The sequence below is a fragment of the Thamnophis sirtalis genome, unplaced genomic scaffold, assembly GCF_051295495.1.
Source record: "Thamnophis sirtalis isolate CommonGarterSnake01/CBP01778 unplaced genomic scaffold, rThaSir2_p1.2 scaffold_12, whole genome shotgun sequence".
In the NCBI taxonomy this organism is placed as follows: Eukaryota; Metazoa; Chordata; class Lepidosauria; order Squamata; family Natricidae; genus Thamnophis; species Thamnophis sirtalis.
In genome coordinates, this window is record NW_028261392.1 from 63,567,111 (window position 1) to 63,586,353 (window position 19,243).

Sequence of the window (19,243 nt, forward strand, 5' to 3'; positions counted from 1 at the left end):
GCAACTCGACAGGGCTGGCGTTCATCGGCTCTTCTAATTGGGAGAACGCAAATTGACGGGTTGCAGGGCGGTGTAAAAGAGGAGCCGATTGGCTGCTGGGAGGGGGGGGGAGGTGTCTTTTTTTCTTTTATTGCAAGAGGGCGGAGAAGTCTATGCGTGTCTGAGAGACGTCAGAGGAAAACAAGCCTCGGCGAATGGCCGATACTTTCTTTTTGGGGCCCTGAGGTGTCTTTTAATTACCAGAAAAGAGTCGTGAGGGGAAGGTGGGAAACCTTTTCAAGGCGCTCAAAAATGATCCCTCTGGAAAGGTTGTGGCGCTCCTGGGAATCTTGACTCGAGTGTTGCGCGTGTTAAAGTCGCCTCAACTTCCCTCAAAAAAGCCACCAGGTAAGGTTAAGTTTCAGTTATAGTGTTTTGACACGGGTGTCGTTTGAATCCGTTTCTTTAACGGACTCCAGTCAAAGCGAGGCTTGGTTGAACGACGGGGAGGGTGCCCGTTTACTGACAGCCTGCGTGGGGTTTAAGTTGACAAGCGCACGAAACAGGAGGGGGGAAAAAAGTATTTTAAAATGGATTTTACAGCGGAACTGAGGGCTGAGGAAAACCAGCCCTTCCCCTTCTGGCTGTGGTAAAATCGGTTTGGCCCCACTGGGATACTAAACTAGTTGCGGTGATCTTTTATTGGCATCCCTTTCCAGTACTACTTTATCCATTTGAACAAAGACTGAGGATATTTGCTCTTTTACTTTGAATAGCTATTAAAAAAAGAAAGAGGAAACGTCCACAGTCATGGTAAGAAAGCATTAATGTCCACTAATTTTCCCCTCCTAGTATAATTTCCCCCCCCCCTAGTATAATTTTAGTTTTTAATTTCTCCCCCACCTAGTATAATTTTAGTTTTTAATTCCTCCCCTCCTAGTATAATTCTAATTTTTAATTTTCCCCCTCCTAGTATAATTTTAGTTTTTAATGTTCCCCCTCCTAGTATAATTTTAGTTTTTTAATTTCTCCCACCTAGTATAATTTTAGTTTTTAATTTCCCCCCACCTAGTATAATTCTAATTTTTAATTTCCCCCCACCTAGTATAATTCTAATTTTTAATTTCCCCCCATCTAGTAGAATTTTAGTTTTTAATTTTCCCCCTCCTAGTATAATTTTAGTTTTTAATTTCCCCCCACCTAGTATAATTTTAGTTTTTAATGTTCCCCCTCCTAGTATAATTTTAGTTTTTTAATTTCTCCCACCTAGTATAATTTTAGTTTTTAATTTCCCCCCACCTAGTATAATTCTAATTTTTAATTTCCCCCCACCTAGTATAATTCTAATTTTTAATTTCCCCCCATCTAGTAGAATTTTAGTTTTTAATTTTCCCCCTCCTAGTATAATTTTAGTTTTTAATAACCCCCCTCCTAGTATAATTTTAGTTTTTAATTTCCCCCCACCTAGTATAATTTTAGTTTTTAATTTCCCCCCCACCTAGTATAATTTTAGTTTTTAATTCCCCTATCTAGTATAATTTTAGTTTTTAATTTCCCCCCTCCTAGTATAATTTTAGTTTTTAATAACCCCCCTCCTAGTATAATTTTAGTTTTTAATTCCCCTATCTAGTATAATTTTAGTTTTTAATTTCCCCCCTCCTAGTATAATTTTAGTTTTTAATAACCCCCCTCCTAGTATAATTTTAGTTTTTAATTTCCCCCCTCCTAGTATAATTTTAGTTTTTAATTTCCCCCCTCCTAGTATAATTTTAGTTTTTAATAACCCCCCTCCTAGTATAATTTTAGTTTTTAATTCCCCTATCTAGTATAATTTTAGTTTTTAATTTCCCCCCTCCTAGTATAATTTTAGTTTTTAATAACCCCCCTCCTAGTATAATTTTAGTTTTTAATTTCCCCCCACCTAGTATAATTTTAGTTTTTAATTTCCCCCCTCCTAGTATAATTTTAGTTTTTAATTCCCCTATCTAGTATAATTTTAGTTTTAATTTCCCCCCTCCTAGTATAATTTTAGTTTTTAATTTCCCCCATCTATAGAATTTTAGTTTTTAATTTCCCCCCACCTAGTATAATTTTAGTTTTTAATTCCCCCATCTAGTATAATTTTAGTTTTTAATTTCCCCCTCCTAGTATAATTTTAGTTTTTAATTTCCCCCACCTAGTAGAATTTTAGTTTTTAATTTCCCCCACCTAGTATAATTTTACTTTTTAATTTCCCCCCACCTAGTATAATTTTACTTTTTAATTCCCCCCCTAGTATAATTTTAATTTTTAATTTCCCCCTCCTAGTATAATTTTAGGGACACGGTGGCTCAGTGGCTAAGACACTGAGCTTGTTGATCAGAAAGGTCCGCGTTCGAATCCCTAGCACCGCGTAACGGAGTGAGCTCCCGTGACTTGTTCTAGCTTCTGCCAACCTAAGCATGTAAAAATGCAAGTAGAAAAATAGGAAACACCTTTGGTGGGAAGTAACAGTGTTCCGCGCGCCTTCGGCGTTTAGTCATGCCAGCCACATGACCACGGAGACGTCTTCGGACAGCGCTGGCTCTTCGGCTTTGTAATGGAGATGAGCACCGCCCTCTAGAGTCAGGAACGACTAGCACATATGCGCCAGGGGAGCCTTTACCTAGTATAACACCACACATAGAAGCATAAATAGTAGAAACTTTACAGGTCAAGACTAAAGCAGCTTAAAAAAGATTTACATGTTGGTTTCCTTTTAAATTGCAACATTGTAATGTTTTCATGGTATTAGCATTTCAGCATGGCACCATCCATGCCTCCTTTTGAAGTTCAGTAAACCATGTTTTTTTTTTTTTAGCCAAAGCAATTTTTCATTTAATGTACAAAATCTAATCTACTGGTGAAGTAAGCAAAACTGTATTCAGAAAATAGTTGAATACACTTGCAAGTTTTAAGGAACATAAAAATGCAGCTGGGAAAGGGAGTAATGTAACCCATAGCTGTGGCATTTGTGGAATGTTATCTGGAACTGTTGTTCAATTTTCACATGTAACACTATCATTTAATGTTTGATCATTTGCTCTATTTTTGTATAATTTTTTTAATTAAAGTTTTACAAAAAGTTTAAAAACTAATGTCAACAAAGAGCATAAGAGAGGAAAAGAAACAAAAGTTAGAAAGGTCCAAAAAGAAAATAGAAGTGTTTGATTTCCTTTGCAGCAAATATAATCACAAAATTATTTCTTACTCTATGATTACAAAAACTCTTTGCTTATACAGTTTTTTCCTAATCATCAAAGCCACAAATCATAAGTTTTTTTGCTGTTTCATTCAAAAAGTGTAAGGGATTTCCAATTGACAGTAAATGTTGATATTGCTTTTTCTCTAATGAAAGCAGTTAATGTAGCCATTTCTGCAACTTCCATCATTCTGACCAACCACTCCTCTGCTATAGGTAGCATCAAGCCTCTTTTCACTTTGGGACATATAGTAATATTGCTGCAGTTTTCATATATAAAACAAAATCCCATATCTTTTTTCTAATTGTTTTTTTCATTAGCGCCCCCCTCCCCCCAAGTCTCTGGTTCCAGTTGTACTTTAACCTTTAAAATCTTTTTTAATTAAAGCATATATTTTCATCCAAAATGTTTTGGGTTTTTTTACACATCCACCAAACATGATAAAATGTCTTTTCATGTTCACACATTTCCAGCAAAGATTTGAAATACATTCTAGACAATTTCTCTATTGACAAATACCAGTGACACAATTTATAAAAAAATGTCTTAAGCCTAGAAGATAAGGTAAATTTTTAGTCCTTTCAACCACATATTTTTCCCATTGGTCCATTTGTATATTATAGCCCAAAATTTTAGCCCAGTTTATCATTCATTATTTCACTTGCTTTTCTTCTTTGTCATATGTCAATAAACATTTATAAATTTTAGCAACACGACATAATTTAGTAATCAGTACATAATTCTGTTTCAAATTCAGTGTTTGTTCAATAAAATATGTCCATCACCCAAAAATAAGTTCATCTAGATTCATAATTTTTACATTTCATGACTTCAGGTGTTACAAAAATGCTGACTCAGTTTTTTTACATTCACATATTTATGATGCACAAATAAATTCTTTAAAGAAGGGAAGATTTAAGGGAAATGGACAGCACTATTTTTTTTATTACAAACTAAACACAATTTTAGAAAAGAATTACAGGAGCAAGCCCTCATCCATTATTTAACAAATATGTTGTCTTTTGAAATGATTCCTGATAAATCTAACATTGACTGTAATCCATTTACTAAGTAATAATATATATCATGTAACTAACACATGAGCATACGAAAGATTATATCCTTGTTTTCTCTCCACCACCTCCTTTCCTTGTAATCTGTCATCGATTCATTTGTATTACACTAAATTTCAAATTAAATCTAAGATAAAAGTCAGAGATATTTCAGTACAGTATTCACTGCTTAAATTAGGAATCTCCAACCTATATGGAGCTTTTGTACTTTACATAACTGCTTGGGAAAATATCTAAACATACTTGGTCCCAAAGGTGCTTTTTCAAGAGACAACTGGACTTCTTGGATGAGAAACGAAGCGTCTTCAAAGAAAAACCAGAAAGTCCACTTGCCTCTTGAAAAAGCACCTTTGGGACCACCATAACCTGGATGACCGAGAATCTCCATAGACAGAATTTAAATATACTTGTAATTAAGACTGTAGCACTTTTTTTTCCAGATTTTCAGACCTAAGCATGTCAAAAAAACACAAAAAGAAATCCAGTCAAAAGGATGACATCTTGGATAAAAAGGTAAGAAACTGTAGCTATTACCTTTATATTAGCGGAGGAACTGTCTCAATCCCAGTGGGGTTGGCCCGCCCCACTTCTGCCGGGAGAAGGGGCATGCTATGGATCCTGTCAACCAAGGAATTTGGTTCCAGAAGAGCCTTTTCTGCAATGGAAGCTGCCATGAGGAACTTCATTCCCCTCAAAGTGAGATCTGCTCTCACTCTCTTGACCCTTTGTAAAAGTCTTACACCTGGTTTTATCCGTTGGCCGGGGGCCCAGAGAAGGTGTGTTAACGTAGAGGTGATTACTGGATTAATAGAAGATCTGACCCCCACTTTATTGTATATTCCCTGCTGCCTTACTGTTTCTTATTAAGGTATTTATTGTTTGCTGTTTCAGTCTTTGATACTATGATTTTATTGGATTGTAAGTCATCCAGATTTGTGTGACAATGAGATAAAGAGAAAATAAATTTAATAAATAATAATGATTAGAGTTGTCATTGCATTAAAAAAAAGGAAAACACTAGAATGGCACCGTGAATGGTACATGATCAATGATTAATGATATTGTATCTGATCAGTGATTAATGATAATATTCAGTCTTGTATATAAAGTTTTTTATTTTTTCATTTTCATAACATATAACCACATGTATACTATTACATAGCTAACATCATATTGTATTATTAAATGTTTACATCAATTCATCTTACCATCAACTCCCAAAAACAATTATTGGTTCTTCTGCTTTCCATACACCATATTTGTACCTTATCCATCACTTTCTTCTTCCTCTCTCTTCCCCCTCCCTACCTCCTTTCTTCCCTCTGTCACCCTTCTCTTCTCTACTTCCCCTTCCTCTCTCCTTCTCCTCTCCCCTTTCCACTCCTCCTTTCTCTCCTCCTCTTCCCCCCTGCCCTCTCTCCTATCCCTCTCTTCTTCCCTTACCTCCCTTCTCTACTTCACACTCTTCATCTCATTTACTTGGTGTATTTCAGCTTCTAAGCGAGCTCCATTTTATGTTGATGGTATTTATAATTCCTTTTCAATATACATATTTAATTTTAATAAATATCTTCCTCCTTTTTTTAAAAAAAAGAGAACAAAAAAGTATACATATATCGTCATACTTTTAACCCCCCCCCCCCAACCTGCCTAATTTTGGGCGAGATATAGACCTGGTTACAATTCCCAGCTATTCTCATCACTATGTTTATATAATTATACATCCTTACATGCCCCTACTTTGTAATTCTGTCTTTAAATCTCAATAGTATATTTCATATTCCCTTTTCCCATATCCTGTTTTAGATTACCCTTAATTGTCTATAAATGGCAATCCTTACTGTTCAGTGTTCATTACAATTCCCTTAATCTACTATATAGAATAAGAAATAGTACACATCTCACTTTGTTCATCATCTTAAAAGTTCTATATATGTCCATGTTTCATATATTTTAACCCATGCTTAATTGTCCTTCTATTGTCATATTCAATCAATTAGCAACTCAGTTTAATTATCATGTATAAAAGTGAATCACAAACCTCTGCTTTACAATCTCCCCATATCAGTTTCATATTTGTCCATATTCCATATGTTTTAACCTTTATTTAATTATCTTTCCATTATCATATTCAGTCAGTTAGCAACTCCATTTTATTGTCATATTTAGGAATAAAACTCTTATCTTAGCTTTATATTTTCCCATATAACAATTTCTAGTCTGATTTTTTCCTAGTAAGTCTTTTGTCCCACTTCTCTATTCCTGCCTTCTCCCTTTTCTTTGTTTTGACATGTCCACCCTCTTCAATTTTCCCCAAGCCGACAATCGACAATCTTATTTTTTTAGTACGCTTCAATAAAAATACAAGGAAAGTATCATTAGGTTCTTAGATTGTACCAAGGAGAGGAAGTTTATAAAGCCAAATAGGTTAAAAAAAATCAATCATAAGCATATAATTTTTCTATTTCCCATGATGGGTTCATGATATAAATAGGTGTATAGAATAGAGCAAATGTGGAAAGTCAGAAGAATTGAAAATTACTTTTGAGTGCTGATGAACTTTTGTTCATAACAAATGCAAAATTTGCAAAGCAGCAGTTTGTAGTGGCAATGGAGAAGCCATTGTAATTTCAAGAAGTTTTGATTTCTCCTTCATATTAAGAAAAGCCTAGAATTTTGTAGTTTTTTTCTGAGCAAGCATGCTTGGTTCTTTTTACTCTTGCTGCTGAATAAAGGAGAAAGCGGGGGAGCTTGACATAGGCTAGCTTCAAAGATTTTCTCACTATGAAAGATTCTTGCTTTCCATCCCTAGTCAAGGTCAGGTTTTGCAGTCTCCTGGCCAAGTTTTGATAAAAACCTTGGGATCAGTGTTGTTTATTGAAAGCTTCTGCACAGAACTTTGTATTGGGTACTGCGGAAATTTGCCACCCCTTAGTTATCTCTGCAGTCATTATTAAGAAGCTCCTGGCAGCTTGTAAGAGATTGGAGAGTCATCCTACTTGGTACGTATACTTTTTATGTTATACTTTTAAATCTGTTTGCTTGAGTTAATAATAAAGCTTAAAATCCCTTTATTCACTGGTATGCTTATTGTCTCTAGATCACACACACACACACACCACCAAATACCTGGGAATCTGATGACTTCCCTGGCACTTGACAAAACAAAAAAGACTAACTGCTTGAAGCAGTATGTTTATGCCTACTATAGGAACACCATGAAACATTTGATCTAACACTCGAGTATCAAACTTAGGGAAACTTAGGGTTTTAATGTTAAATTGCAACAGTGAGTCATACTAGTTAAGCTTTTGCAGAAACTCAAGGACAGCAAGATTAGAAGACTCTTGCTCAGTGTTTAGGCTACAAAATAGTACTTTTTTTCCTACCATACACAGAACGTCCGCAGGAATTGATATCACAAACGCAGATTGTGCCAAGAAATAGTTACCAAAACATATCTAGAATAATATAATAAACAATGATCAAGACGTCATTGTTGAATCTTAATGGAAATTTTATGAAATGGTATGTGCAGGCCCATGGAGATTAATGGATATTACTGTTAATATGGTACAGTAAAAACAAAGTGAAAGAGAAGATTATAAAAGCAATAATAATCTAACTCAGATATTGTATCCTGTACCCGACTTTGAGAAAAGAATGATGCATACAATATAGTGAAATTCCATACAATTTTGCTCTCCCTATTGTGAAATATTATTTGTTTAATATAAGAAAACACACATGCTTATAAATAAATATTTCTTATTCTTTCAGAAACCAGAATCAGCAGAAATTGGGAACAGACATGCAAAAGAACAGCTGGACCAAAGGTAATATTTTTCTTTGATAGGAGGAATGAAACTTGATATTTTGGAGGTTGAAAAATCTAAATGGGCTGCAGTGCAAACACTGTTTGAAATCTGTTGATCAATTTGGAATCTTTGATTGAATCATATTAGTTGCCTCACTTTTAATCAGTTAAATTATGGAGAAAATGATACTCTTGTAATAATCCCCAATGCACCAATTTTATAACTCTTTCTTTTATTACTTTGTCTAACAACTTTACTTGTACTATTGTTCCATTATTAGAGAAAATTTCCTACTATTTTTTGTTTTATTTGTAACCTTATTATATTTGAGATTGTGTTACTATGTTGCCATAAGCAAAGAAAATAACCTATGGAATGCTCTTTCTAGATACCATGGCTAATAGAAATAGGCATCCATTGCATATCCTCAGCTATATGATAATACTTATGTCATTTGTAAGTTACAAATGAGAATTCTTATTTCTAATGTAGCAACATGATATTCTTTGGAAGTTTTCAGTTTTAGTTCTTATAAGATCAAACTGTCATATGGGATTATAGTTTAGAATAACTGGAGGATGCTTCTAATTTAGAATTAATTTTTAGAATTAGATTAAGTATTTCATTTTGAGGGGACTAATAATTTTATAACAAGGTATCTGTCATATTTTCTATTTCTATCTTTAATATATTGATAAGTTCAGGTTTTTCTCTTAACATTTCCTGTTAAATAAAAGATTGGGTTATAATTTTAAAAATCCACAGTTTACCTTCCACAGTCTTAACTTTCTTTAAAGTGATTTTTAATGATGTTTTCACAGAGTGAGTGGTGCTGGATATGTGAAAGCAAAAATGAGTTTCGATCTCAAAAATTCTAGTACAGGACTCGAAGCAAAGATATCAAAAGACTCTCAACCCATTAATAGTGCTTTAATACCTCTTGAAGAGCGTAAAAAGATCACCATGCAATTTAAAGCCACGGCTAATCTTGGTGAGAAAAGAAGCATTATGGAGCCTATAGTTGTCTTCTCTCGTAAAGAACAGTCTGGCATCAGTGGCAGTGATCCTGATGACAAAAAAAGGAGGAAGCTGTCACACGATTTGGGAATCATAAACATCAAAGAGAAGGATAAAAAAAAAGATAAAATGGAGAGCACCAAGTTTAAAAAAGTAATTCTAAAGCATATAATGGAGGAATTCAAGGAAACCACGAGACCAGCAGAAAGTTCATTCCTTCATAAGAAAAAAACACTAAGATTGAACGAATTCACCCCGAAAATGAACTGTACCAAAACCCAGCACGTTCCAGATTTACCTTTTACTGTCACAGATTCTAAAGTGCATATGCAGGCTTCCAAAAAAGATACTCTTGAAAAGGAGAAGCGTCTTTCTTTAGAACTTTCCAGCAAAAATGGTAAAGAAGTCAAATGCACACTCTCATATCACCTGGCAAAGCTGCCCAAATGTTGGAAGTATAAAAATGAAGAACCAACACCTACTGGTTCAGAGACGGATATTTGTAATTCAAGGATTCAAGGAAATAAATTTGAACCAGTCACGTTTCATTCAAGTTGGGTAAAGTAAAAAATATATATATCATGAGATATGAAGTGGTAGTTTTGCTTTAGTTGAGATCTCTTATGGGTTTTTAAATAATTTTCTTGGGCTGATAATGTAAGAATATAGGGAATGGCTCCTTAAATAGTCAAGGAGTTTTTGCTTAGACAGTGTATCAATAAAAGGTGTTCATTCTTTCCCTTCATAAACCAATGAGGAAGATCCTAACTTCCAAACACTACTGAAATTCAGATTGACCAAATATAACAAAGACTCATTGAGCAGAGGATGTATACTGTAGTAAATATTGGAAAGCAGATTAAGTTAGGCCTAGGGCTGCTTAGATGTGATGGATAAAGACAAATTTTGAAGGAGAAATGCATGCAGACTAGTGTGGGCTAAATATGAGAAGAAATGAATAATACTTCAATAATTTAAAACATGAAAGGAAAAACCAAAAACATTTTCTAAAAGTGTAATAAAGTTTACCTAGTTTCTCTGGCATTATTTTTCTTCCTTTCAAAATTGTTTCAGATTCCAAGTAAAATTCTAACTGTAAAATTAACAGCTATGGACATATATATATCTTTGTTACAGAGTTCCAAATCCTCATGTTCTTCCCTTGAAAACATCGAAAATACAGATGTGGACCAAGAGGTTAGAGATTGTTTTATCAGCATTCCCTAAATGCTGTTTTTAGTTCATACTAGCCAAAGTTTATATTGTTGTTTTTTCTTTTCTTTTTTGTTTTGTTTTTAATCATATTGATTCTGTTTGTTCTCATCCATTCTAATATACATATGCCAATAACACATACTTAGAGACTGGATTTTTATTACCTAAACCTTGAGTGATTGCATCTACTTTATAATCACAATTAAAGCTTTAAAATGGAAACAGTATATAAAAATATAAAGCATGTAAACAATAAAAGCAGCGATAGCAGAAGCAAATTAAAATTTCCAGAAGAAATGCATGAAAATCTATACCTCTCATGAGATCATTGCAGACGTTCCCAGAAATATATGTACCTCGGTGTGAAGTGGGAGGGTGGAATGGATAACTGGGAGGAATCCAAAAGTGCTGTAGCCTAATGGGGACTGAACATATTCATTGGTCAAGGTACAGTATCTAAAACTAATGAAGAATGAACATACTTGTTCATACTTCTATCAGAAGCTAGATAGAAAATGGACAAAAAGTCCCAACATAACATTTTGAACTTGATAGTGAAACCTGTAGGAGTTCTTGTCACCATGTTTATTTAAACAATATAAATAATACAGAGTTAAGAGAAATTGTAATAGTTTGATTCCAGTCAAACAGAATCAGGATTTGAATTGGCTAATTCCCTTCTTAAATGTGTGCAAATTAGAATTTGTGGATAGGGAAATGAAAATTAGGGAAAAGAAAGTATGCTTACCTCAATGAATCAAGATATATAGACAGGTTTCATGCAGGTTTGTTAGACCTTTGAGAAAAAATCTTTTCAATGAGAACAATTTTTACTCATTGTCATTAGTATTATACATTTGTTTTCCCTTCTGTATCATATTCATCTGCAACCTAGATGGAAAGAGTAAGACAAGGAGTAGTATCTTCCCTCTCTCCTACCCACCCAAACACTTGGAGCAGTGGATAGACAGTCATAGAGAGAAGGAAAACAGCAAGAACTGGGAGTGCTTCCTTATCTCCTGCTTAAGATTTCAACTCATGATTTTACAATTATTTTTGTAGATGCAGATTGTAGAAGACTTGCATGCAGCTCGCATTGAGAAGAAGATGGATCTGCCTGTCGTGCAGGCGTGTGGAGAGTTAACTTGCATGGAAATAGATCTTGCAGACGATGAATCACATATATCCTCTAGTAAGCTTACCTGTGTCAGGTGTTTTCTGCTGCTTCTCCGTTAACGGGGCAATGGGAAGAAGAAAATAAATGAAAGATAAAGCCGCTTATTGAATTATATTTTTCTTCTTCTTTTCTAATAGATATATTCTCTGGGTTGAATACTTTGATTGTGATTGATACTAATATAATGATCAGCCATTTGACATTCATCAAATCTTTGAAGAATGCAAATATCCCAGGTATGTGCGGATTTATCTCGGTAACAAGCCTTGATCAAGTACATCTTACCTGAAATATGTTGCTTCACTATTACCTGCCACATCTTTTTTCACATCTGAAAACTAAACTTCAGCCCCAAATATTATGGCAGACAGTTTCATTTCATGAACAACTTTAGACTTTTTTTTTCCTTTTAAATTACCTTTAATAAAGCAATATAACATGATACGGTGTAAGCAGCTGTGAATTTTATTATCTTCCTTATTGACCACTCATGGTACAAAATGTACTGAAGTAGCAGACATCGCTCAAAGTTAAAAGATGGTGGATCAGTTTGATTTCAAACAAAAAGAGCTAGCTTTTTTTATTGCCTTACTTTCATAACAGCATGCTTACTAAGTGCCTCACATGCTTGGAGAATATCTATTGTGTATTATGATTCAACAAACAATTGTGCAGTCATTTAAAACAAGTTTCATAAAGCTTGTTAGGATCAGCCCTCTTCAAAACATTGAAAACAGGCATGTCATTTGGAAGGCTTGTGGAGCTGCTTATCAGAACTTCCTCTGGTAATTTGCAGGTCCCCATACAGACATTTCCACCTGTTGTATGCCAAGCAAAGTAAATCAGGACTTGCACAAATAATATTGCAAAGCTCATTCTGTAAACGCTCTGCGATCTTGTAGTCAAGAAATACTTTAACTTTCATCCCCTCATAATCATTATCAGTGTCATCTTAGCAATGGGAATTATATGCTAATACAGGTAGTCTTTGACTTATAATCACAGTTGAGCCCAAAATTTCTGTTAAGTGAGACATTTGTTAAGTTAGTTTTGCCTCATCTTACGACCTTCCTTGCCACAGTTGATAATTTACTAACCCGCCTGTTAAGTGAATCTGGCTACCCCTTTGACTTTGCTTGTCAGAAAGCCTCAAAAAGTGATCACTTAACCCTGGCACACTGCAATGGTGATAAATATGAACCAGTTGCCAAGCATCATAATTTTGATCACATGATCATGGGGATGCTGTAAAGGTGGTAACTCTGAAAAACGATCATAAATCACTTTTTTCAGTGCCGTCGTAATTTTGAACGTTCACTAAATGAACTGTAAGAAAGACGCTGGGTTGTGGAAAACTTGTAATTTCTGGTCATAACATTATTCTTCCTGGATTGAAAATAATCAGTGTAAGTGCATTTATTTAACAGTTAAGAAAGTTAGTTTTTATTTTTGGTAAAAATAAAGAGAAGTAATAGATTACTGAACTAGTTAAAAATCTAATTTAGCAAAATCTTACAGTGGCCTGACTTTTGAATTGAATATAGGAAATTTAACAGTAGACAAAATTGAGAATAGCAGTAGACTTAGACTTATATACCGCTTCATAGGCCTTTCAGGCCTCTCTAAGCGGTTTACAGAGAGTCAGCATATTGCCCCCAACAATCTGGGTCCTCATTTTACCCACCTCGGAAGGATGGAAGGCTGAGTCAACCCTGAGCCGGTGAGATTTGAACCGCTGACCTGCTGATCTAGCAGTAGCCTGCAGTGCTGCATTTAACCACTGCGCCACCTTGGCTCCTATGAATGATAAGATGCCTCACCAATTTTTTCTAAATTATATATTCATATTCATGATGCTAATTTTTTCATCTATTTGGCTTTGTATCTGAGGAAGATTGTTTTAAGTATAATGATTACCTGTTAGTTTGCTTTCATTTTGTTTCCAGGCTTTAAAGGAAACATAAAGCATCTGGCAACTATCAAAACATAAATAAATCCATAAACACACACAAAAATATTTTGAAGCAAAACAGTTCCCCCCCCCCCCCATTTCTCTGGAAGTTATAATTATGGGAATCAACAGATAAGACAGGGATTTGGAAATTAGAGAATAAATATAGAAAACGAGGATTAAGGGAATATTTTGCATAGGAATATTGAGATGCAACCGCATGGATTTCACAAATGCATTTTTTTTCTTTTAAGAACTTTGATAATTTTTGATAAAAATGTTATTTTTCTCCTAATTAGGCATAGGCAGATTTTTGCTATTAATTCCCTGGGTAGTTCTGCAAGAATTGGACAACTTAAAGCGGGGGAAGATATTGGCAAACGTTAGTCAAAAAGCAATCCCTGCAGTTCACTTCATCTATACTTGCCTGAAAAATCAAGATCCAAAGTTGTGGGGTCAATCCATGCAGCTTGCTTCTCAAAAAACACGTAAGTCATTGTAGAACTGGTCACAATTTTATTCTTATTCTTAAATCTCTGAAACCTTCAATAAGTGCACTACTTGGTAATAAACCCCATTCCAACAGAAATTATTCCATCAGAAATGAAAATATTGAAGATGGTTTTTTTAATGCCTCTTTCTTTCTCTTGTCTAAAATAATGCCAAATATTTGCTGCTTGCTATGAAGTCAGTGATGCAATTCCCAAGACCATCCCTTGGCCACCCACCTTCCTAATTGTGATGTATGGATACATCTACACAATGATTAATTCTCCCCATCGACCAGAAGGTGCAAGGAAAGACTCAAATTAAAGGATTAGTTTTCTAGACCTACTATAATTTCCTCCTAAGAATGTTTGTGGGTGCCAAAGACTTAAGAAACAGCCAGAATCTGGCTTCCCTATTGATTTTGTTTGTCAGAAGGTTGCAAAAGGGGATCATATGACCATTTCTTAATAGCAGTTAGCAATAGCAGTTAGACTTATATACCGCTTCATAGGGCTTTCAGCCCTCTCTAAGCGGTTTACAGAGTCAGCATATTGCCCCCAACAACAATCCGGGTCCTCATTTTACCCACCTCGGAAGGATGGAAGGCTGAGTCAACCCTGAGCCGGTGAGATTGGAACAGCCCAACTGCAGAACTGCAGCCAGCTGAAGTAGCCTGCAGTGCTGCATTTAACCACTGCGCCACCTCGGCTCTATAATAGTGTTACGCAATCTGGGTTTTGTGTAATGGTTTTAATTTTGTCTGTTATTATTGTGAATCATGACTTAGTCATCAAAATGAGCTGCTGTATGTTTCAAATACAATATAATAATCATAATCACCCCTATAATTGGTGCAATTAATTGAGAAGGTAACCTCTATTCTGGTCAAGTTTGTGTTCTCCTTTGAGTAGTGTTTCCTTCTGAGTATTGGTGCTTCACTCTTGTACTACATTGTGTAACGTTACATTATGTTACATTATTCGCAAGACAGAGCTCAATCAGTATAATTGTAAATGAAGAATGCCATAAATATAAAATATTTTTCTTGCCTCTTGATGTGCTATTGCTGTTTGTTTATCAGCCAACTCTTTTAGAACATGACACTATAATCTCTTGTTTCTAAATTTTCAGAAAGTTTCAGTACTGAGAACAATGATGATCGTGTGTTACAATGCTGCCTTCAGTATCAGAATCTCTATCCTCAAGCTGAAGTAATCTTGCTGACGTACGTTTTTGGTGTAGCTTTCCAATGGAGGATCTAAATTTCATTGACAGGGCAATAAGGGCTCAATCATTTTAAATACATTTTTCAAAAAAAGTAATGCAGTTACTGACTTTTCTCAGCACTATCCCCTTTTAAAAACACCTTGGTACCTACAGGTAGTCCTCAACTCACAGCTAGTCATTTAACAACCATTCAAAGCAGTGGTGGGTTCCTACCAGTTTGGATCGGTTCGGCTGAACTGGTAGTAGCTTGGTGGCCTGGGTCGTTGGAATTGGCAGCGACCCAGGCCTGCCACATCCCTGAACTGGTTCTCCTGGCAGCGCCATAAGCGCTGACATCTTGTTTTTTGTTTACGTGCAGAGCAATTTTAGTTGTATTGCACATGCGTGCATGGCACGCTTCAAGCACGTACACACACAGCGCATCCCTGAGCAAACCAGCAGTAGTCTTTGCCAGAACCCACCACTGATTCAAAGATAATGGCACTGAAGAAAAAGTGACCCATGATTGCTCCTCGCACTTATTATACCCATGGTAACATCTCCATGATCTCATAGTCAAAATTTGGGTGCTTGGAGAGCAGCATGTATTTATGACATTTACAGTATCCCAGAGTCATGAGATTGCCAGTTGTTGCCTTCTCCATTGGCTTCCGACAAGCAACATCAACTATGTGAGTCACTTAACTGTAATTATTTGCTTAACAATTGCCTTAGGAATGAAAATTCTGGCTGTAATTATGGTGGCAAGTCAAGGACTACCAGTATGTAGATTGGTGTCATATAATGGCAAATTTGTCATCATATACACTTTTTAATTGGAGATGACTATTCCTCAGACAAAGAAGTTAGAAGATTGTTGTTAGAAATAATACTTTGTTTTAGAACTGTTGTCTTTCATTTCACTGAAGAGCAAGTACTATATTGCTGTTTCAGACAATCCAAACATACGCTTATGTAGGAATTCAGGGGGATTCTAAGTAAAGGGGGAGATGTTTTTTTTTCAATTAGAGCCTCCAGAATTCTAACTCTTTGAAAACAGAATTTTGCAAGTTCAACTTCCACAATTGCTTGTGGAAAGTTTATTTTAAAATGGCTTCATACAGGTATTGAGGGATTCACCAGCTCATGTAACACAGAGATAAGATATTTTAAGTCATAGTTCATTGATTATATGTATTTAATGTTCAATCATCTAACCCAAAATCATATTCATCATATCGCTCAGTGTTATGGATACATTGAATTGTCTTCCTTTTCCCAGGAAAGCAAAACTAGGTGTGTTTATTTGTATTTATTTAATAGGGATGATAAAAATTTGTGCAACAAAGCCCTAGTGAGTGAAATAAAGGCATATAGTAAAGCAGATTTGGTTGTTGCATTCCAGGAAATGACTCCAAAGGGCACAATTATTAGTGAAGATACTGCCAATAACAAGTGGGGAAAAGGTTGGTTTTTCTTTATTTTATAAATTTGCATGACATTACTGCCTTACAAGACAATTGAGTAAGTGCTTCTGAATTCTGTGTGGTTTATTTCCGGGTAAATGTAAGATTTTGCAATCTAAAACTGAAAAAATAGCTTTACAAAAGTCATAAAATCATTTTAATCATCACTGATGAAATGCCAACATTATCCTAAAGTATATGCCATGTTAAAATCTACTTCCAGCTGGATGAAAATTATTGAGTTAATTGATTTAATGTTTTTGTGCCTCTAAATTAAGGATCCCCAACCCCTCCCCCCCCGGGCTATGACCCATTCAGAATCAAGCTGCGGAAATGGCGGATGAATGGCGGGAACCATCCCTTTAACCCTCCCCTTCCGCTGCCAGTCCACAAAGCTGGAAGGGTTGTGGAGCACTATTCTAAATGACTGTTAGGGACTAAAGAAATGGTAGTTGTTAAGTATAGGGGGAAAACGTTGCAAGTTTATCAGACTAGTTGCAATGAATTAGTTGGAGAAATAATTTATATTTTGAGGTCAGTATAGTTCCTCAGTTAAGTTAAGGAACTACTGAAGGGTTTTGATATGCAAATAGGAAAATTATCAGAGATTATTTGAATATAGCAGTTTTCTGTGATAATGATCTATCACTATTGTTGTATATTCACTGAGAGCTTATGCACAGAGATAAATTCCTAGTATGTCTAATCACACTTGGCCAATAAAGAATTCTAATTCTAATTTCAATTTGGAAGACCTTGGGCACTGTGATTATCAGGGTATTATCCAACAGGATTAGGAAGTGCTTCAGTTTTCAAACGAAAAAGTTGTGTTGACATAGAAAACAGTCTGAGCAAAGCACCAACCTGCACCTCCTTTTACAACATGGATCTATTCTCAGGTACAAAGGATGCTTATGGCCTCATAATGTTTATACCTAATGCACTGGAACTGTAATTGAATTGAAACATTAAAATTGCTTTTGCTCACGAACAGATAAGAAGACTGAAAAGAGTTCTTCTAATCATCTTTCAGAAATTATTTTTGATATGGAAAAAAGCTTGGGAGATGTTTTATCTTCTATTTTAGAAACTGAATTGAAGATTGCTTTTGGAGATCTTTGGATTGAGGTGAATATTTTCCAATATGCAAAAGAAATATAGGTCTTCCAATTAGGGAAGTCATGTGTAATGCATCTGGGGTTCTTACCTATACTTACGTACTTATGTTCATTCTGACTCCAATTTTAGTTATAGCCTATTATATATTATTAGGAATTCCTGTTGCATTTTGGGGCAGGTAGGCATCCTGCTCCTTCTATAAGCAGAAAAGGCAAGGATCATTTGATAGGACTGTTTGTGCTAGTCACAAGACCAATAAGTTCCTTCTCCCCCCCCCCTTTTGTTTTTTTTATGATGACAATTTCACAACATTATTTTCACTCTTTGGCATACAGCAAATCGTTTAATATTTTTAGATTGTATATTTGATATTTAAATGCTGTTCTCCTGTAGTCGATCTTTTAGTATCAAACTTTGAAATGAATCTTGTGGGCACATTTGCCATGTAAGGCCTCTGGTATAGTAAGAGCTCCTTCTGAAAGTTCCTTTAGAATGCTTCCATTTTGCAGCAGAATGTTCTGCACGTAAAAGCCATTGTTGCTATACAGCTTGGGGCTGTTAATTCAAAATCCACTTCTCAAGGCGGGTGCAGAATGAGAACAATGATCTAAATTATCTTTAACCACATTCTTGTTCTAGCTGTCATTCCTTGTTTTTAGCCAGTATACAATTCCCTAAATTAGGTGTGAGTCTGGAGAGGAATAAGGAGCATGGTCAGGCTAATGGTTTGCTTTCTGACCTTTTCTTTCTGTTTCTCTAAAGTAAATTCCCCTTTTCATAGGACACCGAGACATGACCCTGCCATCCATCGTGATACAACTTGGATGCATGCGCATAATTTTCAGATGTACATACATTAAAGAGCATCCTATCAGATGTTATTAATTTTTTTTAACTCACCTCCTGGGTGGGGGACAAAAAAAAAGCCAAAACAAGACAATATCTGAAACTCTGTCAAGGGGAGCAAATCTGCTTGGCAATGGTCATGGTTATTGCAAAGAATTAGGAAAAACAGAAGACCAAGAAATGATGCTAGATTGCCTCACTGGAGGTCTGGAGTTTCACATGATTCTGGGACAGTACAACTATCATAAATACATGCTGATTGTCAGGTGCTCGACATTTGTTCACATGAGCATGGGAATGCCTGCAAAGGTCATACGCATTTAAAAAAAAGATGTGTTTAAAAATAATTAAAATGCCACGGTCTAACAACTGTGCAGACGTAACACCTTTGAAACCTTCCTCAAAAATCTATCTTCATGCTTAGTGTATTTTGGATTTTAGATAATCTGAAACTTATCAAATTAGGGTGCCAAAAAACCCTAAATCCCATTGATTACGTAAGCAAAATGAGCAAATCACTTAACAAGAATGCAAATTTGCATTCTTAATGCCGGATTTGCTTGTTGTTTAAATGCTCTTCAGATTTCCTGATTCTCCATGACTGGCAAAATTCTGCCAGCTGCTTTTAGCCATCTGTGACAGCTGATTTAGGTCAGTATTTTATGT

The 19,243-nt window shown here is 35.4% G+C and overlaps 1 protein-coding gene across 1 annotated transcript in view; it reads left to right on the forward strand.

Annotated features, from left to right (window-relative positions):
* Positions 1–112: 112 nt before the first annotated feature.
* SWT1 (SWT1 RNA endoribonuclease homolog) overlaps positions 113–19,243 on the forward strand; it is a 28,701-nt gene continuing 9,570 nt past the window's right edge. The window contains exons 1-12 of the mRNA XM_087726166.1: positions 113–387; positions 4,714–4,786; positions 8,054–8,109; positions 8,913–9,666; positions 10,246–10,305; positions 11,386–11,515; positions 11,638–11,736; positions 13,751–13,939; positions 15,072–15,165; positions 16,470–16,601; positions 16,999–17,015; positions 17,607–17,740. Coding sequence (XP_087582292.1) covers positions 4,730–4,786; positions 8,054–8,109; positions 8,913–9,666; positions 10,246–10,305; positions 11,386–11,515; positions 11,638–11,736; positions 13,751–13,939; positions 15,072–15,165; positions 16,470–16,601; positions 16,999–17,015; positions 17,607–17,740 — 1,722 coding nt within the window. The 5' untranslated portion in view covers positions 113–387; positions 4,714–4,729. The remainder of the gene's footprint in view (positions 388–4,713; positions 4,787–8,053; positions 8,110–8,912; positions 9,667–10,245; positions 10,306–11,385; positions 11,516–11,637; positions 11,737–13,750; positions 13,940–15,071; positions 15,166–16,469; positions 16,602–16,998; positions 17,016–17,606; positions 17,741–19,243) is intronic.